General features: G+C 45.2%; 1 protein-coding gene across 1 annotated transcript in view; it reads right to left on the minus strand.

Annotated features, from left to right (window-relative positions):
- Positions 1–27,871, minus strand: part of LOC126474748 (dynein beta chain, ciliary-like) — a 734,368-nt gene that overhangs the window by 665,958 nt on the left and 40,539 nt on the right. The window contains exons 5-7 of the mRNA XM_050102225.1: positions 18,749–18,901; positions 13,239–13,450; positions 4,503–4,600 (exon numbers count right to left, since the gene is read on the minus strand). Of these exons, the coding sequence (XP_049958182.1) occupies positions 4,503–4,600; positions 13,239–13,450; positions 18,749–18,901 (463 nt within the window). The remainder of the gene's footprint in view (positions 1–4,502; positions 4,601–13,238; positions 13,451–18,748; positions 18,902–27,871) is intronic.

Below are 27,871 nucleotides of genomic sequence, written 5' to 3' on the forward strand. Positions count from 1 at the left end.
GTTTGGGCCTTCAGCCAACAAGATACTTCAAGTTTTCTTAAGATGTTTTTCTGTTGTATTGTGTAAAGGCTTATCTTTAAAGCCTCTCTTTTATTATGTAAAAAGAAAAAATAATTTTTTTTGGCTTTCAGCCGAAGGATTAATTTGAATTTTCCTTAATATGCACTTTAGCCAAGCAATGCTTGGTCTTTAAAGAATTTCCTTAGCTGATCTGAAATATTATTTCGGCCTTTAGCCGAGAAGATATTGCAATTTTACTTAAGTAAGGCCTTCAGCCATTACTTTAAATCCTGGTGTTTTAGAAGGAATCATTTAAACTTATTTTGGAGAAGTTACCTGGGCCCTCAGTCGTGAATTGATCTTTGTTGTTTTAAAGAAAGACTGTGCATTGGTTTGAGGAATAAAGTTGGGTGTTCTTGTATAACTAACAGTAATTGACCTTGGCCACTTTCCACAACCTGATACGCTCTTTCCTGCGAAACCAGATTTTAGTTTTGTCACTGGTTTCTTCACCAGGCAACCACGATACCGGAATTTGTGTCATCCATCCTACTCACAGATGCCACCTTTACGGGTGGTAGTCCAGCTTTCATAACAATCTTCTGGACAGTAAGCAGAACCCCCACGGCATGATGACAGTGAATCATCAGCGTCGGTGCAGATGGAATGTGTGAGCGGGGATGATTGGCGACCGTATTTTGGAACTAGTCTTCCTTCTACGTCGCCTAACAGGCCGGAACTATAGGCGTTTCTTGTGGGGGACTTTTCCTCCCCAGGTGGAAGAAGCGCCATTGACAATTAGAAAGGTTATGTGGCTGCTACATGATAGTGCTCCAGCTCATTTCGCCGTTAACATTCGGACGCATCTCAGTCGTGTCTTCCCTGGTCAAGGGATCGTATGAGGGGGTCCAGTTGCATGGCCTGCTCGTTCACTGGATCTCAACCCGTGCGATTTCTGGTTATGGGGCCATCTCAAAAATATTGCGTATGCAGATCCCATTCCAGATGTGGAGACAGTGGAGCAGCGTATTCATGCTGCCTTTGACGCTGTATTAAACGGCATTCTTTGTAACAACGTATGATTGAATAAGTGGTCTCTAGCAAGGAAATCATGCATTTCCGGACATGAGATTATTAGACCTTTTTAGTTCCTGCCTCGGGCATGGATGTGTGTGATGTCCTTAAGTTAGTTAGGTTTAAGTAGTTCTAAGTTCTAGGGGACTGATGACCTCAGATGCTAAGTCCCATAGTGCTCAGAGCCATTTGAATTTTTTTTTTTTTTTTTTTTGGAAAATTGCAGCTAGATATTACTGGAATACTTTCTTTCAAATTCTAAAGGTGGCAGGGGTAAAATACAGGGAGCGAAAGGCTATTTGCAATTTGTACAGAAACTAGATGGCAGTTATAAGAGTCGAGGGGCATGAAAGGGAAGCAGTGGTTGGGAAGGGAGTGAGACAGGGTTGTAGCCTCTCCCCGATTTTATTCAATTTGTATATTGAGCGAGCAGTAAAGGAAACAAAAGAAAAATTCAGAGGAGGAATTAACATCCATGGAGAAGAAATAAAAATTTTGAGGTTCGCCGATGACATTGTAATTCTGTCAGAGACATCAAAGGACCTGGAAGAGCAGCTGAGCGGAATTGAAAGGAGGATATAAGATGAACATCAACAAAAGCAAAACGAGGATAATGGAATGTAGTCGAATTAAATCGGGTGATGCTGAGGGAGTTAGATTAGGAAATGAGACGCTTAAAGTAGTAAAGGAGTTTTGCTATTTGGGGAGCAAAATTACTGATGATGGTCGAAGTAGAGAGGATATAAAATGTAGACTGGCAATGGCAAGGAAAGCGTTTCTGAAGAAGAGAAATTTGTTAACATCGAGTATAGATTTAAGTGTCAGGAAGTCGTTTCTGAAAGTATTTGTATGGAGTGTAGCCATGTATGGAAGTGAAACATGGACGATAAATAGTTTGGACAAGAAGAGAATACAAGCTTTGGAAATGTGGTGCTACAGAAGAATGCTGAAGATTAGATGGGTAGATCACGTACCTAATGAAGAGGTATTGAATAGAAGAGGAGTTTGTGGCACAACTTGACAAGAAGAAGGGACTGGTTGGTAGGCCATGTTCTGAGGAATCAAGGGATCACAAATTTAGCATTGGAGGGCAGCGTGGAGGTTAAAAATCATAGAAGGAGACCAAGAGATGAATACACTAAGCAGATTCAGAAGGATGTAGGTTGCAGTAAGTACTGGGAGATGAAGAAGCTTGCACAGGATAGAGCAGCATGGAGAGCTGCATCAAACCAGTCTCAGGACTGAAGACCACAACAACAACATTACTGTGCCAGTTAAAATTAATGATTCCACAAAATATTATTTCCGTAGGAGTTAACCATATGTACCCAGATGTTACCATGTCGCATCACTGCAGTATGCAGCTGGGTTTTGAAGTGAGATGCGATCATCAATACACGTGAGTTTCATCGTCATTGCACCGACTCCAGACACCTCTTTACATGTCATCGGGGCTCAGTCTGAAGAGGTGCTCATTACTGAAAACAATTTTACTCCGGTCAGTGAAATTCCAGACCGAAGACACGTCTGGAGACGCCCTGGGCAAGGGTGGGATACCAAACTGACAGTCGCCCGCCATACGTCCCACTAGCTAGGAGTCTGGAGGGTCATTTCTTTTCATAGCAGGATCCATTTGATTGTCATATGTGGCACCCTTGAAGCACAACAGTACGTCGACGATATTCTACGTCCCGTTTTGTTGCCCTTCGTGGTAAGCCATCCTGGGCTTACATTTCAGCAAGATAATACCAACCCGCAAACAGTGAGTGTTTCTACTGTTTGTCTTCGTGCTCGCCAATTCCTGCCTCGGCCAACAAGGTAGCCAGATTTCTCGAAACATTAAAGTGCGATATGCACAAGAAGCTTCGTCTTCACATCGGGTTCGAATTTCTCTATAGTACTACCTATTAATGACTTCAACATGTTCTAATGTGTGTGCATTCCTAAGGGATCAAACTGCTGAGCTCATCGGTCCCTAGACTTACACACTACTTAAACTAAAACTAACTTATGCTAAGAACAACACACACACCTACGCCCGAGGGAGGACTCGAACCTCCGGCGGGAGTGGCCGCGCAATCCGTGACATGACGCCTCTAACCACGCGACCACTCCGCACGGCTATTAATGACTTCTCTTCTTGTCGTTTACTTGAAGTAAACTTCGTAATTTTGTGACTTCCTTTTCTGTACAATTTCTTGAAAGAAGTCAGGAAATCAGTAATGTTCATCTTACCTGCAATTCAGATCTCCCTCGGTAAGGTATATTGACTCTCACGAGCTGTTCTAAACCTTTCAAATGCTTTTTCTTTCGCACTTTTGTGAGTTTAGTTTTGGCACATATTTCGTATTTCGTCTAAGTCTTTCTACCATTTATACAATTTATATTCAGATTCTATGAAACAAAGCCAACTTTGCACACTGCTTGAGCTTAAGATTGTTCTTCTTCTTTCATTGCTCCAAAAAATTTACAGCATTTTCTTCGTCTCTGAAACCTATTACTGTCATACTTTCTTTCGGCCCGGAAAATATTCTGTTTTTGCTCTGAACTTTAATTAGAACGACAATCATCATTTGAACCACAGTTCGTGGAATTGTTTGTTACTTCCTGTTTCCTCTAATGTTTCCAAAATATCTAACGAAATGTCGACATCGTTCCAATGAATGTCGAAGAAATTAACTAATAAATAACACCTGTGTAGGTCTTCAGGAGAAGTAGGTGATTTCGACTGCATACCACGTTCTTCATATTTTATCTTTGCAAAGTTGAAAGCATTAACTGGATTTTACATTACTGTGAAATTCTGGAAGCTGCACAAAGACAGATGCTATTACAAGCATACGAGTATATGAAGAAATCACAAAGCAAATTCATTCCATTCTATCCTCATTGTTAACACTTAGCGATAACACAAAGGCAGCTACTAATTATTATTATTACCACGTGAATTGCAAATTTGAGCCAATAGTAGTTGAAAACAACTGCCTTAGACAAACTATCAACGGAAACTGAAATTCGCTTTACAAATTAATATCGCGTTGTACCATGTGTTACATGTTTACTGCTCTACTTTCAATCAAGGATATGTGTCCGCCGTGTTGCACATGCGCTGTTGCTACAGCTTCGGCAGAGGTGTACACTTCTCCAACTGCTTGGAGAGCTGGGAATTTGGCAAACTTGGCTGTTATATTTCTAACATTGTGTTTCTTTCCGTGTATTCTACCCGCATAAAAAAATTCAGGGCACTTTTCGACCTGTCAGATTGGACACTTCCCTTGTGAGTTACTGTACTCCCATATTTTAGTATGAAATGCAGTATGTCTGTGCAGTAACCAATTACAGCTTTGCTGATATTACGTGAATAATTGAAAATCAATCGCATTTTCATGAGAAATTTCAAAATAAAATTGCAATTGTGGAAAACTTACCTAAAGAACTTGAGTGTGCCAATGCATTCCTGTATCCTCTGTTTGGCTTCATCAACATCAGACTGGAATATCGAAGCCGGATCGAGGTACTTTTTGGCCTAGAAGAAAGAAAGTATGCTATCATTAGGTGTCAAACCTTTCTGAAGTTTTTTTGGTATGATTGGTGGGTACACTGTTTTCATCGTTTCTTTTTGAAAGCAGTACTTCCAAATAACAAAGATTTCATTAATATATAAACAGAACAGAACTTTCAGGTGGAATGTCTAATGGTTGGTGTACTGCCCTCTGCCCCAGAACGCGTGTACTGTACTACCGAGTAAATAACGAAACTCCATTGGGAAATAGTTTGCAGCTAAGCAGTGTCGAAAACAATGAAGTGTTTCGGTAAACGGCAATAAAATTCAGTATGTGGAAAGTCCAGCTTTTCCTGAAGTGTGAAATAGAGCTTATAGCCCACGGTTAATTCACGCCGAAACTATCTAATAAGAAGCACGTTGTGTATTTTCAATATATTAATAACATTCATGTTTGTCAATTATTTGTTTAGTACCTGTGTGGGATTTTTTGTGCATTTCAACCTGGTGCAGAAGTGGAAAGCGTGTTTATTCCAAGTTTGGAGAAAGGACAAAAAAGGTAAATATGATTATGGTCTTATGCAAGATGCACTTAATAAACCTAACAAGTTTCATTTTCCTAAATTGTTCTCTGATTTTTTGAGGTAGTCGTTAGCTGGCGCAGTGCATTTTTTTTATGAAGTATACGCTACTTTTATGTAATTATACTATAAGTGTGTTCGGAAATTCCCGTTACAAACTTCTAGAACTTGTAGAGGGGAGTGAGAACATAATATTTTGAATAGGACCCCTTGTCCAAAAACGTACAGTTTCCGTTCTACGACGGTTTCAGTTCAGAAGTTTGATTCATGCATTTCTTCTTGAGGGATTGAATTAAATGTGACGCAGGTAGAATTATTAGACAACAATTCGAAAGGAAACGTAACGAAACATCCACTTATCACTTAAGCACATTTGTTTATACGCTAAAGAGCCAAAGAAACTGGTACACCTGCCTAATATCGTGTAGGGTCCCCTTGAGCACGCAGAAGTATCACAGCACAATGTGGCATGGACTCGACTAGTGTCTGAAGTAGTGCTGGAGGGAAGTGACACCATGAATCCTGCAGAGCTGTCCATAAATCCGTAAGAGTACGATGGGGTGGAGATATCTTCTGAACAGCACGTTGAAAGCAATCCCAAATATGCTCAACTATGTCAAGGTAATGTCATGCACGTACACACTATCGATGGGTATGTAAATGAGTAACGCTGTACTTCTCTGAGAGAGGTAGAACAGATACCACCAGAGGGCGTTAGTGTTGTCACCAGGTCTGATAGAGTATATATGGGGCGTGTACAGCATCAAAGATAGGTCCCCCACGTGGATCCTCTACGACCTGATTCCTTTCCCCCAACTGCTCCTATACCTCGAATATATCCGCATCCTCTACACCTCCTGCCACCTTGATCCCCCCATCCCCTGGTTGCTCCTCTCCTCTCCAAACCCCACCATCTGCCCCACCTTCACCGTTGTGTCCCCCCTACCCTCCACCTCTACAGCCTTCATCTCCTTTCCCAAGGTGGCTTTCGTTCACTCCCCCTCCCAGATGAGGCCCTCTCTCCCTCCATTTATCCCTCCTATCAACTCTGATGCTCACCTGCCCCTCCCTTCCTCTGTCCTATTCCCGGGCTCTCTCTCCCCCCAGTTCCATCCTGTCTTTTCCCCACCTACCTACCCTCTCTCTGCCTCCCTTCTTTCCCTGAGGCCTTTTGATCTTCCCTCCACTGACTTTCCCACTCCTCCTGGCATTCGCCGAGCCCCCATTTTTTTCTCTGTCTTCTCTCTCCATCTGCTCGCCCCTTTTTTTTCCTTTCCTCTCCTCCCCCCCCCCCCCTCCCCCGTTTTTCTCCTTCATCGGTTCGTGTCCCTCCTCCTTCCCATCTGTCACCGTGTCCCCTCTACAGTGCTGTTTTAAGTGAGTGTTCAGTGTTGTGCGTCCACTGTCAGTGTTACAAACAGCCACCACACTGTCGCTAGTTGTGTTTTTATCTCATGCGAACAGAAACCAGACTGTCGCCCTGTTTTATAATTTTGCATGTCTCCTTCCTGTGTGTCTTCATCCCCATCGTCAATGCCGTGTTTTTGTATTTTAAGTTCCGCAACTTTCCACCATTTTACTGTTATTAACAACGTCACCGTTTTATCGCCTTTTTTTATTATTTGTTCTCTCTCCATTGTTTGTTTAATTTTTCTCTCGGCTGTAGAGCAGCTTATTAAGCTGCTGTCAGCCGACCGTTCCCAGGTGGGAGGGAATCGAAAATCAATAAAGGAAAAAAAAACATCAAAGGTTGAGTGAGAACTGTGAAGGACACAGAGATGACACGTATTCGTATCAGACAGCGTTATCAGCAGTTGACAGTATTTGAAATGGGCCTCATTGTGGGTCTCTGTTTGGCCAGATATTTGAACCGTGTAATGTCCAGATTTATGCGGAATTCGGATGTTACAGTGGCCCTGGTCCGATGCTGGACTGAATGAGAACGTGAGGGCAGGTACACTCGCCGTCTAGCTTCCAGCTGGCCATATCTGACCATCGTAAAGGAGAATCGCACCAGACACATCATTATCGCTTCACCTATGTGCCTACCATCCGAGAACAAGTAACTGACTCTCTGCAACATTCGATATCATCCCACACTATTGGTTGGAGAGTAGCAATAGCCAGACTAGCGAATTACCACCCCACGCTTAGGGTGCCGTTAGAACCACAACACGAACAGCAGTGATGGGAGTGGTGCTGTGACTGCTGATTAATGGTGTCACACTGTGTTCAGCGATGAATCTTGGTTCATCACTACCCCAGATGACCATCGTGGTGTCATACGGGAAAATTTGACTCGACTTTGTAATCACTGAAATAACAATGCATATCCTCTCAACTCCAGAAATTTCATTTCATTTTCTCCTCATACTTTGGGCCCTTTTGTGTGTGTGTGTGTGTGTGTGTGTGTGTGTGTGTGTGTATGTGTGTGTGTGTGTGTGTGTCAGACAGTGCAAATGTCTATAAGTAATGCCCATCTTCGACAACCCACCATAAACTGCAAACAGAGGCATATTGTACTGTGGATACAGCACAAACAACTGTGTATTATCTTTCTTTTAGCTTGACGTTATTAACATCAATTCTGTGGTGTACAGGATGGTGTCGAAAATAAGTGACTGTAGGTTGATAGAAGATGACCTAGACAAAATTTCTAGTTGGTGTGATGAATGGCAGTTGGTTTGTAATGTAGAAAAATGTAAATTAATGCGAAGGAGTAGGAAAAATAAATCTGTTAAGTTAGAGTGCGGCATTAGTAGTGTCTGCTTGACACAGTCACGTCATTTAAATATCTGGGCCTAACGTTGCGAAGCGGTATGAAATGGATGTGGCGACTGTGGTAGCGAAGACGAATGGTCGACTTCAGTTTATCGGGAGAATTTTAGGAAAGTGTAGTTCATCTGTAAAGGAAACCGCATACAGGACGCTAATGCGGCTTATCCTTGAGAACTGCTCTACTTGGGACCCGCCCCAGGTCAGATTGAAATAAGACATCGGAACAGTTGAGAGGCGAGCTGGTAGATTTATTACCAGTAAGTTCGATCAGCATGCAGGCGTCACGGATATACCGGGTGATCAAAAAGTCAGTATAAATTTGAAAACTTAATAAACGACGGAATAATGTAGATAGAGAGGTAAAAATTGACACACATGGGGTTTTATTAGAACCACCCCATATTGCTAGACACGTGAAAGATCTCTTGCGCGCGTCGTTTGGTGATGATCGGGTGCTCAGCCGTCACTTTCGTCATGCTTGGCCTCCCAGGTCCCTGGACCTCAGTACGTGCGATTATTGGCTTTGGGGTTACCTGAAGTCGCAAGTGTATCGTGATCGACCGACAACTTTAGGGATGCTGAAAGACAACATCCGACGCCAATGCCTCACCATAACTCCGGACATGCTTTACAGTGCTGTTCACAACATTATTCCTCCACTACAGCAACTGTTGAGTAATGGTGGTGGACATATTGGGCATTTCCTGTAAAGAATATCATCTTTGCTTTGTCTTACTTTGTTATGCTAATTATTGCTATTCTGATCAGATGAAGCGCCATCTGTCGGACATTTTTTGAACTTTTGTATTGTTTTGGTTCTAATAAAACCCCATGTCATTACAAGCATGGGTGTCAATTTGTACCTCTATCTAGATTATTCCGTGATTTATTCAGTTTTCAAATTTATATTGACTTTTTGATCACCAGGTACTTCGGGAGTCAAAGTGGGAATCCCTAGAGGGAAGAAACATTCATATCGACGAACAAAACTGACAGAGTTTAGAGAAGCTGCCTGCAGAGGGATCCTACTGCCGGTAACATGCATTTCGCATTGGACCACAAAGATGAGATACGAGAAATCAGGGCTCATATGGAGGCATATAGACAGTCGCTTCTCCCTCGCTCTGTCTGCAAGTGGAACAGGAGAGGGAACGACTAGTTGTGGTACAGGGGTACCGTCCACCACGCACCGTACGCTGGCTTGTGGTGTTCGTATGTATACTCACACTCATAAATTAAGGATAATTGCAGAATGTGGTGCCACACAACGTGGCACTATACAAAACTGGCGCTAATAGCATAGGCACATAGGGAACACACACGACACAGATCTGTAAGTCCACGGTATTGGTGGTAAGTTGAGAAAATCGTCCCGAAACACATGTGTTACAAAACGCCACTGTTTCCTGCGCGTGTACCCCAACATCGATATGGGATATGACCACCATGCACACGTACACAGGCCGCACAATGGGTTGACATACTCTGGATCAAGTGGTCGAGCAGCTGCTGGGGTATAGCCTCCCATTCTTGCACCAGTGCCTCTCGTAGGGGTTTGAAGACGTGCAGTGATACGAAGACCGAGAGCACACCAGACGTGCTCGATGAGGTTTAGGTCTGGAGAACAGGGAGGCCATTCCATTCGCCTCCTCCAAGATGGCAGCTCGGTGGGGCCGTGCGTTATCAGCAGGAACGTACTGATGCAAAATGACGTCCTGATACACCTGACCTGTTACAGTTTCTCTGTCAAAGACATGCAGGGATGTAAGTGGACCAATCATAATCCTACCCCACACCATCAAACCACGACCTCCATACAGGTCTCTTTCAAGGACATTAAGGGGATGATATCTGGTTCCTGGTTCACGCCAGATGAATACCCGGCGAGAATCTCTGTTCAGACTATACTTGGACTAGTCCGTGATCATAACCTGGGACCACGTTTCCAATGACCGTGTACTGTGTTCTTGACATCAGGCATCAGGAGCTCTCCTGTGACCAGGCGTCATCGTCAGTGTAATGCGCCTTGCAGGTCTCTGGGCGAATAAACCACATCTGTTCAGTCGTCTGTAGACTGTGTGTCTGGAGACAACAGTTACTCCGTGGCCGTCTATGGGCACAATGTGAGATATAGGTCTTCTTGTGGTGTGTGACGACCCCAGGTCAAATGCACCGCATGGTCATACCCCGAGGTGATTTAAACCCGTAAACCGCCCACCAGAGCGTTGTTTCATCATGTATCATCATTATCCTTAATTTATGAGCATGAGTATAGATGTAGACCCAGAATGGGGCAGATGTTTTTGTGAAACACCTTGCAAATACATGCCTCACATCCACTGCTTATTGAAGACCTATTACTGCCTCAAATATTCATTTCCGTGCATTTCTTCCTTATCTCAAACTACTCAGTGTAGTATGCTAGACCGTCTGAATAATTTTGTCACTGAAATCTTTGGACACCTTTCAGTTTGCTCACAGATGGAGACGGAAATTGATTTGAGCAGGATTGGAGAAGAAAGTTGACTGTGACCTTCTGTAAGAAACTGTCTTGGAATTCGTCTCTAGTGATCCAGGGAAACCAGAAAAACTTGAACCAGAATGACGAAAAGTGGACTTCAACGCCACTGCCCTAAACTGCTGTGCTACCTCGCTCTATCGCAAATGTTCCGCTTTTATGCTGTATACGAGGGCGTTCAATAAGTAACACAACATATTTTTTTCTGAAAGCAGGTCGGTTTTATTCAAGATTCCAATAGAGCATAATATTCCCCTCTCTTTTGGCTACAAAATACTATTTTTCAACATAATCTCCGTTCAATGCAACGGCTTCACGCTACCTTGCCGGAAGAGTCCAGATGTCAGCATGGTAGCGATCTACTAGTGGATGTCGGAGACAACGACTTGCTGCATCGATAACCTCCTATCATCCAACTTCTGCTTCCCGCGCAGTGCATCCTTCATTGGGCCAAACAGGTTGAATTAGGAAGGCCTGATATCCAGTCTGTAGGATGGAAGAGGAAGACCAGCCCAATGAAATTTTGTGAGCTCCTCTCCGGCGTACAGACTAGTGTAGCAGAGACGTCCAGTTGTGTAGCGAGATGCTTATGACCCGGCGATCACCTCGAATGAGAGTGTCTGCACGTTCCAACAGTGCAAGATTCATATGTGTTTGTGGCCATTAGGCACGCGAGAGATCGGACAAGTTTGCGCGACCTTGTTGCGATGATGAGAGACTACTCGTCCAACGACTCACCGTGCTTTTGTTCACCGCCAGGTCTCTGTAGACATTCTGCAGACATGAATATTTGCGATGCTTTGATTTTACGTCAAAATAAACTCAATGACAGCTCTCCGCTTAGAACGCACCTATGTCACAGATGCCATTTGAAGGCTGCTTACAGTGCCACCATCTAACGGAACTTAATGAAACTATAGGGGCTGAAGCGAGAATATTCGACGATGTCCTGCACCAAATTCAGCATTTTTCAATCGAAATCTGCCGAGAAAAAAAGTGTTGCATTACATATTGAATGCTTCTCACATATTGTAGATAAGAACAGCTATTACAATGATTTTGGAATGGAATTTTATTTCATTTTTTATCCAAACGTTTTTCGTCTAATTGTTTTAGGCATCACAGTTATCTACAAAAGAAATAAAATATAAATAATAGGTTATGACCTGATTCCTTTCCCCCATCTGCTCCTTTTCCTTGAACATATCCGCGTCCTCTACATGTCCCGTCGCCTTGGTCCTCCTCATCCACTGGTTGCTCCTCTCCTCTCCAACCCCCTCTGCCGCACCTTCACCATTGTATCCCCCCTACCCTCCACCTCTACACCCTTCATCTCCTTTCCCAAGGTGGCTTCCATCGATGCTCCCTCCCAGATGATGCCCTCTCTCCCTCCATTTATCCCTCCTATCAACTCTGGTCCTTACCTCCCCCTCCCTTCCTCTGTCCTTTTCCTGGGCTCCCTTTCCTCCTTCCATCATTTTACCCCTTTACCCTCTCTCTGCCTCCCTTCTCTCCCCCGAGTCCTTTTGCTCTTCCCTCCTCTGCCTTTCCCCACTCCCTCTCGCGTCTGCCCTGCACCCTCCTTATGAGTCTCTCCCTCTGTCGGTTCCCCCCCCCCCACAAACTTCGTTTTTCCTCTCCTCCCCCATTTTCTCCCCTCATCTGTCCAGGTCGCCCCCCCCCCCCCATCTGCCCTTAGCTGTGGTGTGTCATCGTCGTCTCAACTTTTTAGTGCAGTGTTTTAAGTTAGTGTTAAGTGTTGTGCGTCTTTTCCGAAGTGTTGCGAACAGAAAATATACTGTTGCTGGGTGTGATTTTTTTATATCTCTTACGAACAGAAACCAGACTGTCACCGTGGTTTTTTTTAAATTGTCTGTCTACTATTTTACCTGTCTGCTTCAAGAAAATGGTTCAAATGGCTCTGAGCACTATGGGACTTAACATCTATGGTCATCAGTCCCCTAGAACTTAGAACTACTTAAACCTAACTAACCTAAGGACAGCACACAACACCCAGCCATCACGAGGCAGAGAAAATCCCTGACCCCGCCGGGAATCGAACCCGGGAACCCGGGCGTGGGAAGCGAGAACGCTACCGCACGACCACGAGATGCGGGCCACCTGCCTGCTTCCTGTGTGTTTTATTAGCATTGTCAACCATTTGTTTTATGTTTTAACTTCCACAATTTTCGGCCATTTTGCAATTTAAGTCACCGTTTTATCGCCTGCTTTTATTGTTTATTATCTTCTTCTTATGTTTTAACAATTCTGTAGGCTGAAGAGCGGCGTACTAAGCTGTTGCCAGGCTGCCCCCTTCGGGGGGAATCGAAAATCAATAAAGGAAAAAAATAATAGGTTGTTTCAACATAAATGTTTTATTTTGAGAGGCATACTTTTGAATGGTGGCACTTTTACGTTAAGTCAATACACACGTCATTTCAAAGTAACGAATGCGATATTACCAGTTAGTTCTGTCTGCCATGTTTTAGATATATTCACTGACGCTTCCGTAATCATTTGTGGACTAAACGTTTTAGGGAAGACGTATTAGAGAGACACCATAATGTATTGCGATGTAATGCAGTTGATTACAGGTTTCGTCAGTTACTGGTATTTGCAGATCTGTTCAGCCTGTTCACAGTGTAGACTGTATTAAATCGCAACTAGGACTGTAATAATGAGTTATCAAACTTGCTTTCACTTTACTACAAATGAAAACACACCGCTCTTCACCGCACTTGAGGTCGCCGCTCAGAACTCGTGAGCAGTTGGGCAGGTGACGCACCTGCTGTATGAGGAGGTTGCAAATCTGCTTGAGCAGCACGATGATCTTGGCGGAGTTGCAGTAGTAGCGGGAGTTGGCCCACACCAGGCAGACGACGTGCATCAGCGGCTTGAGCAGCGGCTGCACCTCCGAAAAGTCCGTCTCCTCCAGTGCCGTGAAGTGCTTCTGCAACGGCTTCAGATACAGCACGATGTCCTTCGCCTCCGCCAACGCTGCAACCACCAAAGCGCCGAACGTCTCAGTTAGTTTTTGAAACGGTCGTAGTCTGAAATGATGCTAAGCACGCTAGTGTAGTTTAAATACTGGAACTGATGTTGTATTCAACAGTTCGAAGACTGCTTTGATGCATGTCTCCACACTGGTCTATCCTGTGCAAGTCTTTTCATATCTGAATAACTACTCCAACGTGCTTCGATTTGAACCTTCTTTCTACGAGTGAGCCGTGGTAAAAATTGCTGTTTTGAAGAGCGCGCCGCAGGGCGTAGTGTGAAGCAGTCGCCCTTCGTTTCTGGCGGTGGCGCCGCTGAGCAATCGCAGCTTTGGTGTCTCCCTCTGGTGGGAAAGGGGAAAAGTTGCCTGTTCACGTGCATTTAAGGGGCGCTATGAGCTCGCCAGTCGGTCAGTCTGGGTCAGTTGGTCAGCCGGGTCACTGTGGGGCAGTCAGTGTCTGTCTCTCGTCCGGAGTGCTAGTATGCGTTTAGGCCGCCAGTCTGCTCGACTTTGTTCAGGCAATGGTCATCGGCGGTTGGATCGATCAGTTGGTCGGTCGCGCACTGGGACACAAGATGACTTGTCCGTTTTGAGCGTCGGCGCATGTGAGGTCGCCACGTCAGTCCAGTGGGCCGCGCCGTATAGCGGGGGGTAGTGGCTTCGCGGCCGAAACGAGAGCAACAGGAGCCAACCCACGACATCGGTCTGGTCGGTGCGAGCTGCGACGCCGTGAGACGGGAGATCGGCGCGCCTTCCTGCGTCCGTTGAAGCGGCTGGCAGCGGACGGTTCGGGAGAGCGATTTGGGGGTGCTGCGCCAGGTCTTCGCCAGAAATCGCAGTTTGTTAGAAGCTAAGTGATTCGTGATATTTTGTTTCATTTACTTGTTAAATTCTACTTGTTTTCTTGGTCAGTCTCTCGTCCCCAGCTTGCTCGTCTGTATCCCGTCCGCACTTGTTAGGCAGTTAGTGTCTGTCTGTCGGTCAGCCGTACGTCAATAGCTGCCTCTGTCATGTTTGTCGGATTCGGTGTTAACGAATTTATTGCTTGAAGTGTAACGGCCGAATTCCTGAAATATGTTTTTATCTTGCCTATCATCCTGGAAGGCGGCATATGTGTAATGTAGAGCATGTTTGGCCAACCTTGTATGTTTTATGTAAGACTGCATTTCATGGGTTTTTATTTAAATGGTCATTTTAGTATATTACGTTGCCACCGTTCCACCGTAAGATCTTTTTTTAAAATCAAGTTGCACCTCCGGTGGCAAGTTAACCTTTTAATGTTAGTGTTTTGTACCATTTCCATCCCTCCTACGGGGTGCATAGCTTGTGTGAGTTGTTAAAATTTTTAGTTTAAAGTAGTCTGGTGTGTTGCAGATTTGCACCAGTGCAGTCTTTCAGAGGTTGTTGTGAGCGATCGTGACTACGGCCGTGTCAAAAGGGAGCGCCAAGGTTCTCAGCCCAAAAGCTCATACTGTCAAAAATTTGTTCCTTCTGCCTCTGAATAAATTGTAACTTGATATTTAGAGGGTGCTTTCTGATTATAATTTTAAATCTGTTTAAAAAAAGCCGGCCGAAGTGGCCGCGCGGTTCTGGCGCTGCAGTCTGGAACCGCGAGACCGCTACGGTCGCAGGTTCGAATCCTGCCTCGGGCATGGATGTGTGTGATGTTCTTAGGTTAGATAGGTTTAACTAGTTCTAAGTTCTAGGGGACTAATGACCTCAGCAGTTGAGTCCCATAGTGCTCAGAGCCATTTGAACCATTTTTTTTGTTAAAAAAAACAAAAAAAACGCTTTTAGGAATAAAATTTCCATTTGTTGAAATAAATGTAATTTGTTTTCATCAGTTACCCACTGGCAACTACTTCCACGCTCACATAGTGTGATTAAATGTGTTAATGTTCTTGATGAATCGCTAGTAAATAAAGTAAATTCTTAAGAAAAAGTTATGAAAGTAAATTCACGGTTCAACAAGGTGTTTATAAATTAGTTTACACAAAATTAACCTTTAATTGTGAAAATGGTTAGAAAATGATAGAAATGTTTGACATACACTGGTACAAAATTAAAGCAACAGACGGAAATTTAGGAAGGCTGCTTTTATTTTGCCATAAAACAGTATAAACAGGTGATAGTAATGTAGATGGTAATGGCTCTGAGCACTATGGGACTTAAAAGCTGTGGTCATCAGTCCCCTAGAACTTAGAACTACTTAAACCTAACTAACCTAAGGACATCACACACATCCATGCCCGAGGCAGGATTCGAACCTGCGACCGTAGCGGTCACGCAGTTTCAGACTGAAGCGCCTAGAACCGCACGGCCACACCGGCCGGCGATAGTAATGTAGAAACAATGTAAAGAATACAGAACGTAAATAACTGCAACATGCATAACGGTAGAAAAAATGTTCTTGGTTTTTTACAACTTAACGGATTTGCGCACACAATCCGACAACTGGTTAACGTGCTCAGTATGGCGTGTGACCGCCTCTGGCAACAATACGACGGGGCATGCCGTGAATGATGTCGTCAGTTTCATGTTGGGGCAATAACGCCCAATCTTCCTGTAGGGCCGCTCACAGTCTTGGAGAGCGGTTGGTGGATGCTGAAGTGATGCAAGCCATCTCCCTACTCTATGAGGTCGAGCATTATCGTTCATCAGCAATCTTCAGTACGTTGTCTGGGCCCGCAGAACTTCACAACAACCGCAAATAAGGTCTCAAGATCTCGTCACGATACATGACAGCATTTAAATCTTGCCGATTGACCCTTACAATTTCATGAAGAGGGGTTTGAGTGTAAAAATAATCGCTGCCCACACTATTAGGGACCCTCCTTGATATCGGCCTCTTTCAACAATGTTTTGATCCATAAACCGTGTTCCACATTCCCTCCAGATGCGAATCCATCGAGAATCATTCTCCAGACTAAATCGGCACTCATCTGTGAAGACAACATTGGCCCACTCTTCGATCGTCCAGAAGGCATGTTGATGTCTCCGCTCTTATTATGCGTGAAGCAGTCACCCTCCGTTTTCTGGCGGTGGCGCCGTTGTCGCAATTGAAGGCTTCGGTGTCTCCCTCTTGCGGGAAAGGGGAAAAGTGGGCTGTACGCGTGGGTTTAAGAAGTGGCTATATGGGCTGTCGTGGAGAGTTGGCAGTCGGGGCATGAAGAAGCGACTTCTCTGCCGGTGCTAGGGGGACAGCACGCAGACCGCGGTATCAGCGTAAGCGACGCGAGCAGCGGCTCCGTGGTATGGGGCGTTAACTGCTCGACGCGAAAGGAATCTTCCTGAGCGTGGGTCCGCAAGGGGCCTAATCTGCAGTTCGGCCGTATGCTGTCGGTCGGCGAGGAGGTTCTGAAAATCGGCGCGCCTTCCTGCGTCCGTTGAAACGGCTGGCAGCGGGCGGCTCGGCAGAGCATTTGGAGGTGCTGCGTTGGTTCAGTCCTGGGAGTCGTAACGCACCAGAAGTTGAGTATTGATTGTTAACAGATTTTATGAAGTTTAATTGAATTCAATTTACTGATTCTTGTTAATTATACCAGCCGTAGTTTTTGGGGGTTTCCCGCCATTCATTCTCGTCTGCCCACCCGCGGGAAGGTGGTAATATTAGAAAGGGTGGTCCGTTTGTCCCCTTTTGAGGACGAAAGGGGGATGGGGGAGTCAGAGTATATCTGTGGTTCGGATTGCTTCTTTCTCCTTACAGCTTACCTACGGGTTTATTCGACTGTTAGCCTCTGCAATGTCTGTGAAAGTCTAAGACACCAATGACTGTACTGTTTAAAATGCGAGGCACTAAGACCTGATCCATTCTCTCGCCTGCCATAACTGGTATTACTAGAGTCACGTGTAAAAGGTGCTCTAAGAAAGAAGAAAAATTTCTTTTGCCTCGTGGTAAAACGAGTCAATTGCATAAAGAATTCCTGCTCATCTGGAAGCTGTAACTTACGTAAATTTGTGTTTATGTATATTTGGCTATAATTAAGCAAGGTTGTTAATGTACGCCGTAGTGGATTTTTGATATTGTTTCTAGTCAGGAAAAACTTTTGTGTGTTTTTCCAATTCAATAGCTTTTAAGGCTTTTACTCAACGTGCATATGTGTTTTATACCGGTAGTTGGTTATTAGTGTGTTTCCTTGCCATGCAAATGTTCGCCATTTCATTGCGGGTAGAAATTGTTGCCTTGAAAGGAGAATGTTGTAAAGTTCGCACGTCCTACCTGGCGAGCGTGTGTGTTTGCCGTAAGTTAACTGGCAGAAATTTGTAAAATTTGTTTTTTTATATATTTTGGAAATGTTAATGTTATTAATTGTGAGTGTCCCCCCGTGTGCATGACTCATGGGATTTGGTATTTCTATTTTGTGAACTTTTGTAAACAGGATTGGCTTTATATGTTGCAGACAAGTTAGATTCTGCGCCATTTAATGAATGGAGTGAAATTCACCCGTAATTTAGCTGAGCTTGAAATATTATACAGCGTCGCGTTGTGTACGTTAAATTGCTTGCCTGTACTTGCCTTTTACTGGCGTGAATTTTTTTATAATAATTTAAAAGTCCTTTCCTATCGTAAATTGTCACTTATTTGTTAAATGATTGTTGTTTTTTTAAATATCGTAAAGTCTTGCACCAAATTTGAATAAAAAGCGTTACTGAAAATTGTGTGTAATTTCACCAGTTATTCCTTGGCACGTACTTCCACTTTACATTTTGTGTATTTATTGAGGTTAATAACCTTTGGTGAACCAGTAGTAATTTTACGGTTCAACAGTCACCATTAGCACATCTGAAAACGTCTGCACACTTACTCGCTGCAAAGTACTCTGACATGCACCAACACACATCTGCGTGTGTGGACTGCTGCCAGCGCCACCGTGCGATGACCGCACGTCAGATGCACCGCATGGTCATACCCCGAGGTGATTTAAACCCGCAAACCACCCACCAGAGCGTTTTTTCACCATGTATCAGCATTATCCTTAATTTATGAGCATGACTGTAACTCCAACTATCACTCTACATTGATAGTCTGTTACTTCCCGTCGCGCGGCCATACTCAGGTCGGAAAGCTTTTCACATGAATCACCCGAGTACAGATGACAGCTCTGTCAATGTAGAACCCTTTTGTACCTTGTGTATGCGATGCCACCGCCATCTATGCGAATATCACTGTCCCATGACTTTTGTCACCTCAGTGTGTGGTAGTGCTAGAAGTAGACTATAACTTGTAAACCGGTTAAACCGGTTGCTCTAGGGCGTCCTCAGAAAATGGAGCATTGCTGCTGCTTCTGCTGCAGACTGACCTGCGACGATGTTCCTGAAGATGGTCTTGAAGCAGGGGAAGTAGGCGCTGTCCGTGCGCTCCAGGATGACCGCCATCTTGCGCACGCGCTCGTCCCTCAGCTGCTCGTAGATGTGCTGGAGATTGTCCAGCCGCTTGTTCCAGTACGTCATCTCTGGAACAGGCACAATTTATTTGTTGGTGTACGTTGTACGTATCACACAGCTGTCATCTTCTTACATAGATGCTACATCTGACATTCAGATTATATAATTGCTGATGGCAGAGCCTGCTACCTACCACATTACGGCAGCAATTATAATTCTGATATTACGTCGGTGCATAAGTTCGTGTTGTTCCTCTTTTGCGTGTTGGCATTCCGTTTGCTATGGGCTTGTTTATCGATTGCCATTCTTCATTTATAGTTCACTGTTGCTATTTCACTTCTCATATTGTCATTTTGTAATTTGGAGATAGTGAGTGGAGTTGTGAACGTTAGAAAATGGAGTGCCAAGTGGACAAATCGGAGCATTTCCGACCTATTCTTCAGTTTGAGTTCAAAAGAGGAGAGACACTGGCGGAGGCAGTTAGAGACATTTACAGCGTGTACGGGGAAAATGCCGTTGGACAGAGCACGGCAAGAAAGCGGTTTTCTCGTTTTAATGAGGATAGTTTTGACATTAGTGACCCACCATTTTGAGGAAGATCTCCGGGGTTTGATGAAGACCGTTGAAACGCATTGATCGACAATGATCCACGTCAGTTTACTCGAGAACTGGAAAATGTGATGCACAGTGATCGTTCCATCACTCTGTGACATGTGGAGTTTCAGAAATCGAGTGTGTGGGTACCGCATCACAAAAATCACCTTGTGACCATATATGCATGTCTGCTTGCTCGTCCTCAATCGGCTTGTGAACAACACCGACCATTCCTATCCTGTATGATTACTGGTGAGAAATGGTGCCTTTATGGTAACGTGAGTAAAAGAACGGAATGGTTGAGCACAAACAAAGCACCAGCTCCCTATACAAAGATCTGCGCGCATCCACAAAAGGTAATGTTACGGACATGGCGCAACAGAGACTGGTTGGTCTACTACGAATCGCTTCCATGAGATGTTACCATGACTGCTGACATATACTATCAACAACTGAGATGTCTCGCAGTTGCTATCCAAGAACACCGACCAGGAATACTGCGTGAAGTGATGTTACTCCACGATAATGCCCGCCCGCATTCTGCTAGATTGAAAATAAACACACTACAGGCGTTGAGTAGGGAAGCTAGCACACACGTTAGTCACCTGATCTTCCACCCTCAGATTTTCAACTTTTCCGCTCTCTATCAAACAAATTTCAAGGAACTTCCTTGCCGGAGAAAATGTTTCCGAACAAGGCTCGAGGAGTTCTTCTCCTCAAAACCGGGACGCTGATGACCTCGCCGTTGGGCGCCCATAACATCCATCCAAAACCAGGTGATTTCTACAGTCGTGGAATCACAAAGTTACACCAGCGTTGGCAGACTGTTGTGAATAGTGAAGGAGGATATACACTACTGGCCATTACAATTGCTACACCAAGAAGAAATGCAGATAATAAACGGGTATTCATTGGACAAATATATTATACTAGAACTCACATGTGATTACATTTTCACGCAGTTTTGGTGCATAGATCCTGACAAATCAGTACCCGGAACAACCACCTCTGGCCGCAATAACGGCCTTAATACACCTGGGCATTGAGTCAAACAGAGCTTGGATGGCGTGTACAGGTACAGCTACCCATGCAGCTTCAACACGATACCATAGTTCATCAGGAGCAGTGATGTGACCAGACGTTTTCAATTGGTGAGAGATCTGGAGAATGTGCTGGCCAGGGCAGCAGTCGAACATTTTCTGTATCCAGAAAGGCCTGTACAGGACCTGCAACATGCGGTCGTGGATTATACTGTTGAAATGTAGGGTTTCGTAGGGATAGAATGAGGGGTAGACTCACGGGTCGTAACACATCTGAAATGTAACGTCCACTGTTCAAAGTGCCGTCAATGCGAACAAGAGGTGACCGAGACGTGTAACCAATGGCACCCCATACCATCACGCTGGGTGATATGCCAGTATGGCGATGACGAATACACGCTTCCAATGTGCGTTCACCGTGATGTCGCCAAAACCGGATGCGACCATCATGATGCTCTAAACAAAACCTGGATTCACCAGAAAAAATGACGTTTTGCAGTTCGTGCACCCAGGTTCGTCGTTGACTACACCATAGCAGGCGCTCCTGTCTGTGATGCAGCGTCAAGGGTAACCGCAGACATGGTCTCCGAGCTGATAGCCCATGCTGCTGCAAATGTCGTCGAACTGTTCGTGCAGATGGTTCTTCTCTTGCAAACGTCCCCATCTGTTGACTCGGTGATCGAGACGTGGCTGCACGATCCGTTACAGCCATGCAGATAAGATGCCTGTCATCTCGACTGCTAGTGATACGAGGCCGTTGGGATCCAGCACGGCGTTCCGTATTACCCTCCTGAACCCACCGATTCCATATTCTGCTAACAGTCATTAGATCTTGACTAACGCGAGGAGCAATGTCGCGATACGATAAACCGCAATCGCGATAGGCTACAATCCGACCTTTATCAAAGTCCGAAACTTGATGGTACGCATTTCTCCTCCTTACACGAGGCATCACAACAACGTTTCACCAGGCAACGCCGGTGAACTGCTGTTTGTGCATGAGAAATCGGTTGTAAACTTTCCTCATGTCAACACGTTGTAGGTGTCGCCACCGGCGCCAACCTTGTGTGAATACTCTGAAAAGCTAATCATTTGCATATCACAGCATCTTCTTCCTGTTGGTTAAATTCCGCGTCTGTAGCACGTCATCTTTGTTGTGTAGCAATTTTAATGGCCAGTAGTGTACTATTGATAACTACAGTCTGTTATGTGTCTCTCTTGTATTTATTACACTTATGGAAAAACGCTGCGAACCTGTGCACCAATCGAATACATTATCGAGGAAAAGAAGGCGAAATAGACATTCTTATACAATCTTCTAGTTGTACGATGGACTGTATAATATGAAGATTAAGCGATAAGCAGATGTATTTATCCCTGACGGTCCATGGGTTAGTATAGAAGCCCTCTGTGTAAACAATCTCTCACTCATGGTGGGTTGTCACAAAGTTTTGACTATTATTTAGAGAACATTAAGTTACGTAATTACATTTTCATACGTATGCAGGTACCTGTGTGGAGTTCTGGTACACACTGAAATCCGCGTGCCACATTACCATAGCACACCGCTAGAAGAGCCATAGGAAAATGGCCCAGCCCATCGACAAAATGCATTGTCGTGAGAGAATTAGATTTCTGCATTTGATGCAAATGTGCAGCACCAAGGCACGACAACATTGCAATGGGTAAGTGACTCAAATGCTTCCAATATAGTCAGACAAGTCTGAACGACCGACGAAGAACGAAGTAGCAGAGCATTCCTTTGTGGAAAGGTCTTGGTGCTCAAAGGCTTGGGCACCAATATCAAGGCGATAGTGGAAGAAGTGGAAATCAGTGATGGTCCAATTTCAAATAACTTATGGTAACTTTGAACATGGCATAGGTGGCAAACCACTGGGTTTCATCACTCATTCAAGAAGCTCGCTGATCCAACACAGCAGTGGAAATGTTGGAACTGTGCCAGACCAATTCAGGTGACTTTTTCAGTCCCCTAATCACCATGGACGAGTGTAGCGTGTATCAGTATGACTCCGAAGCAAAGAAACGAAGAAAGCAGTGGAAACGTGTGGATTCGTCACCACAGAAACAGCCGAAGGCCCAACCATCGTCAGGCAGTATGATGCTGAGTGTTTTTTGGTACAACCAAAGTGTGGACCTAACGGGCAAGGTGTCACAGGAGCGTGCTACCCAAGTCCCTGAACCAAGGTATGAACGTTTTCAAGAGGAAGAGTCACGGAAACTGCCCAAGGGGGTGTTTTTCCTACACAACGCCCCAGCTCATTCTGCACAACATACAGCCACACATGCTGCTTCGTTCATCTGTCACATTTTGCCTCTTTCCCCGTATTCTTCTGACATGGTACCCAGTCAGTTGTTCTGATTTCCTCGGACGTCAGAGACATGACGTGTGACGCTATTCCAGAATGTTGAAGAAATAATTTTCGAGTTGCAACATTTCGTGAAGAGCCAAAACGAAGACTTCTACAATCAAGGTCTTCTCCAAGTCAGGCGTCTATAGGAGAAGTGTATCACATTGAACGCGAATACGTGTAGAAGGGCTTGCAGCGTCACCAAATTTCATGGTTACGGCTTGACTTTTTGAGGTGATAGTCGAAACGTTATGAATACTCCTCGTACGTGCCCACGTTACTATCTCTTGATGCAAAATCCAGTAGTTTTGTTGTTAGATTTGTGAAATTTTCCAAGACTAAATTGGGTAAAACAAGCGCGATAAGTGAAAGGATGTTTTTTATATACCATCGTTCAACTGAAACCTCATCCGGATTATTTCTTATGTAAATGAGTTTGTCTTATTTCTAAGCCGAACGAATAAAAATAAAACTGCCAGTTTAGATAAAGTGTACCCCCCGGAACCTGAAAGCAGTACGAGAGTAAAACTATCTTAGCCTTGTACGGAGATAGCGTTGACATCAATGAAATTTTGTTTCTTTTATAATGGTGCATTTTATGCAGCAATTCAGGTCAAATTACAGTGAGCCGTGCTGCGGCTTGCATTGGTGCTGTTGTAGATTTCTGTCCTCTGTTGGAGTCCAGACTGTATCGTTTAATTGACATGGTTGCGGTTGTTTGTATTCTCCTTGTGTTGACTGGCGCCACTTGGTTTCGCAAGTGTTGCCTGTCGGCTAGTGCCAGCATCGGCGTTATCGATATGTAGAAACTGTGGCCCTAACATTGGGGTGAAGTCGTTGTGCTTTCGGGTCGTGTGAGTGGGCAGTTCGGTTGGGAACTCCGGAAGATCCAAGAGGGCAGTGCGGGAACACGCCGGGGCTGCTGGCGGCACGCATGCACTGCCAGATGGAAGGGCTGTGGTCGCGAGGGTACACGACCTAGTCGTCAACCTGATCCAACAAGCTTTTAAGCTGAGTGGATTTTAATCCTAGCAGTGAAACCACCACCATCGTGACATCTCGCAATTCTCCATTGACTTGAGTTCGTGTTGCTGTTCGCAGTGTCGCCGAGACGAAGAACAGCGAGTGGAGTGCTTGGGGAAGGCGGATCTCATTAGCTTTCTTCGACTTCTTGTTACTAACTGCTGCATTCTATGCGTTACTACACTCCTGGAAATTGAAATAAGAACACCGTGAATTCATTGTCCCAGGAAGGGGAAACTTTATTGACACATTCCTGGGGTCAGATACATCACATGATCACACTGACAGAACCACAGGCACATAGACACAGGCAACAGAGCATGCACAATGTCGGCACTAGTACAGTGTATATCCACCTTTCGCAGCAATGCAGGCTGCTATTCTCCCATGGAGACGATCGTAGAGATGCTGGATGTAGTCCTGTGGAACGGCTTGCCATGCCATTTCCACCTGGCGCCTCAGTTGGACCAGCGTTCGTGCTGGACGTGCAGACCGCGTGAGACGACGCTTCATCCAGTCCCAAACATGCTCAATGGGGGACAGATCCGGAGATCTTGCTGGCCAGGGTAGTTGACTTAGACCTTCTAGAGCACGTTGGGTGGCACGGGATACATGCGGACGTGCATTGTCCTGTTGGAACAGCAAGTTCCCTTGCCGGTCTAGGAATGGTAGAACGATGGGTTCGATGACGGTTTGGATGTACCGTGCACTATTCAGTGTCCCCTCGACGATCACCAGTGGTGTACGGCCAGTGTAGGAGATCGCTCCCCACACCATGATGCCGGGTGTTGGCCCTGTGTGCCTCGGTCGTATGCAGTCCTGATTGTGGTGCTCACCTGCTCGGCGCCAAACACGCATACGACCATCATTGGCACCAAGGCAGAAGCGACTCTCATCGCTGAAGCCGACACGTCTCCATTCGTCCCTCCATTCACGCCTGTCGCGACACCACTGGAGGCGGGCTGCACGATGTTGGGGCGTGAGCGGAAGACGGCCTAACGGTGTGCGGGACCGTAGCCCAGCTTCATGGAGACGGTTGCGAATGGTCCTCGCCGATACCCCAGGACCAACAGTGTCCCTAATTTACTGGGAAGTGGCGGTGCGGTCCCTTACGGCACTGCGTAGGATCCTACGGTCTTGGCGTGCATCCGTGCGTCGCTGCGGTCCGGTCCCAGGTCGACGGGCACGTGCACCTTCCGCCGACCACTGGCGACAACATCGATGTACTGTGGAGACCTCACGCCCCACGTGTTGAGCAATTCGGCGGTACGTCCACCCGGCCTCCCGCATGCCCACTATACGCCCTCGCTCAAAGTCCGTCAACTGCACATACGGTTCACGTCCACGCTGTCGCGGCATACTACCAGTGTTAAAGACTGCGATGGAGCTCCGTATGCCACGGCAAACTGGCTGACACTGACGGCGGCGGTGCACAAATGCTGCGCAGCTAGCGCCATTCGACGGCCAACACCGCGGTTCCTGGTGTGTCCGCTGTGCCGTGCCTGTGATCATTGCTTGTACAACCCTCTCGCAGTGTCCGGAGCAAGTATGGTGGGTCTGACACACCGGTGTCAATGTGTTCTTTTTTCCATTTCCAGGAGTGTATTTGTTAAGTTCAACCAGCGGTATTTTTCCTGCCTGGTGGCCGCTAACGCCCCAGTTACCTGCCCTGGAGGTTAGTGTATGCAACGGCAGTGTACGTTTCCTCGCCTTGCCGCTGCTGTCTGGTAAGGCGTGTAGTTTTGACAGTTTCCTTAATTTGTGGATCGGTTGGTATTTCTTCTACTCTGGTAGTAGTGGTTCCTTTTTCCTTTCGGACGTTCTAAACACAGCATTCTAAGGACGTTGCGCTGACCGCCGGTTCCGGCTTTGGCGTGGTGTTCCACCGTTGCATTGGTTATCGGACGTTAGGTAGGTTCTGCAGATTATCATTCGTCATTTGTTAGACTGCTTCCTCGATGTACAGATTGAAGAGTAGGGGCGAAAGGCTACAGCCTTGTCTTACACCCTTCTTAATACGAGAATTTCGTTCTTGATCGTCCACTCTTATTATTCCCTCTTGGTTGTTGTACATATTGTATATGACCCGTCTCTCTCTATAGCTTACCCCTACTTTTTTCAGAATCTCGAACAGCTTGCACCATTTTATATTGTCGAACGCTTTTTCCAGGTCGACAAATCCTATGAAAGTGTCTTGATTTTTCTTTAGCCTTGCTTCCATTATTAGCCATAACGTCAGAATTGCCTCTCTCGTCCCTTTACTTTTCCTAAAGGCAAACTGATCGTCACCTAGCGCATTCTCAATTTTCCATTCTTCTGTATATTATTCTTGTAAGCAGCTTCGATGCATGAGCTGTTAAGCTGATTGTGCGATAATTCTCGCACTTGTCAACTCTTGCCGTCTTCGGAATTGTGTGGATGATGCTTTTCCGAAAGTCAGATGGTATATCACCAGACTCATATATTCTACACACCAACGTGAAAAGTCGTTTTGTTGCCACTTCCCCCAATGATTTTAGAAATTCTGATGGAATGTTATCCAATACTGGATCCCCTATCTCTTCTAAATCGACTCCTGTTTCTTCTTCTATCACATCAGACAAATCTTCACCCTCATAGAGGCTTTCAATGTATTCTTTCCACCTATCTTCTCTCTCCTCTGCATTTAACAGTGGAATTCCCGTTACACTCTTAATGTTACCACCGTTGCTTTTAATGTCACCAAAGGCTGTTTTGACTTTCCTGTATGCTGAGTCTGTCCTTCCGACAATCATATCTTTTTCGATGTCTTCACATTTTTCCTGCAGCCATTTCGTCTTAGCTTCCCTGCACTTCCTATTTATTTCATTCCTCAGCGACTTGTATTTCTGCGTTCCTGATTTTCCCGGAACATGTTTGTACTTCCTCCTTTCATCAATCAACTGAAGTATTTCTTCTGTTACCCATGGTTTCTTCGCAGCTACCTTCTTTGTACCTATGTTTTCCTTCCCAACTTCTGTGATGGCCCTTTTTAGAGATGTCCATTCCTCTTCAACTGTACTGCCTACTGCGCTATTCCTTATTGCTGTATCTATAGCGTTAGAGAACTTCAAACGTATCTCGTCATTCCTTAGTACTTCCGTATCCCACTTCTTTGCGTATTGATTCTTCCTGACTAATGTCTTGAACTTCAGCCTATTCTTCATCACTACTGTATTGTGATCTGAGTCTATATCTGCTCCTGGGTACGCCTTACAATCCAGTATCTGATTTCGGAATCTCTGTCTGACCATGATGTAATCTAATTGAAATCTTCCCGTATCTCCCGGCCTTTTCCAAGTATACCTCCTCCTCTTGTGATTCTTGAATAGGGTATTCGCTATTACTAGCTGAAACTTGTTACAGAACTCAATTAGTCTTTCTCCTCTTTCATTCCTTGTCCGAAGCCCATATTCTCCTGTAACCTTTTCTTCTGCTCCTTCCCCTACAACTGCATTCCAGTCGCCCATGACTATTAGATTTTCGTCCCCCTTTACATACTGCATTACCCTTTCAATATCCTCATACACTTTCTCTATTTGTTCATCTTCAGCTTGCGACGTCGGCATGTATACCAGAACTATCGTTGTCGGTGCTGGTCTGCTGTCGATTCTGATTAGAACAACCCGGTCACTGAACTGTTCACAGTAACACACCCTCTGCCCTACCTTCCTATTCATAACGAATCCTACACCTGTTATACCATTTTCTGCTGCTGTTGATATTACCCGATACTCATCTGACCAGAAATCCTTGTCTTCCTTCCACTTCACTTCACTGACCCCTACTATATCTAGATTGAGCCTTTGCATTTCCCTTTTCAGATTTTCTAGTTTCCCTACCACGTTCAAGCTTCTGACATTCCACGCCCCGACTCGTAGAACGTTATCCTTTCGTTGATTATTCAATCTTTTTCTCGTGGTAACCTCCCCCTTGGCAGTCCCCTCCGGGAGATCCGAATGGGGGACTATTCCGGAATCTTTTGCCAATGGAG

Source organism: Schistocerca serialis, chromosome 4 (assembly GCF_023864345.2).
Source record: "Schistocerca serialis cubense isolate TAMUIC-IGC-003099 chromosome 4, iqSchSeri2.2, whole genome shotgun sequence".
Lineage (NCBI taxonomy): Eukaryota > Metazoa > Arthropoda > Insecta > Orthoptera > Acrididae > Schistocerca > Schistocerca serialis.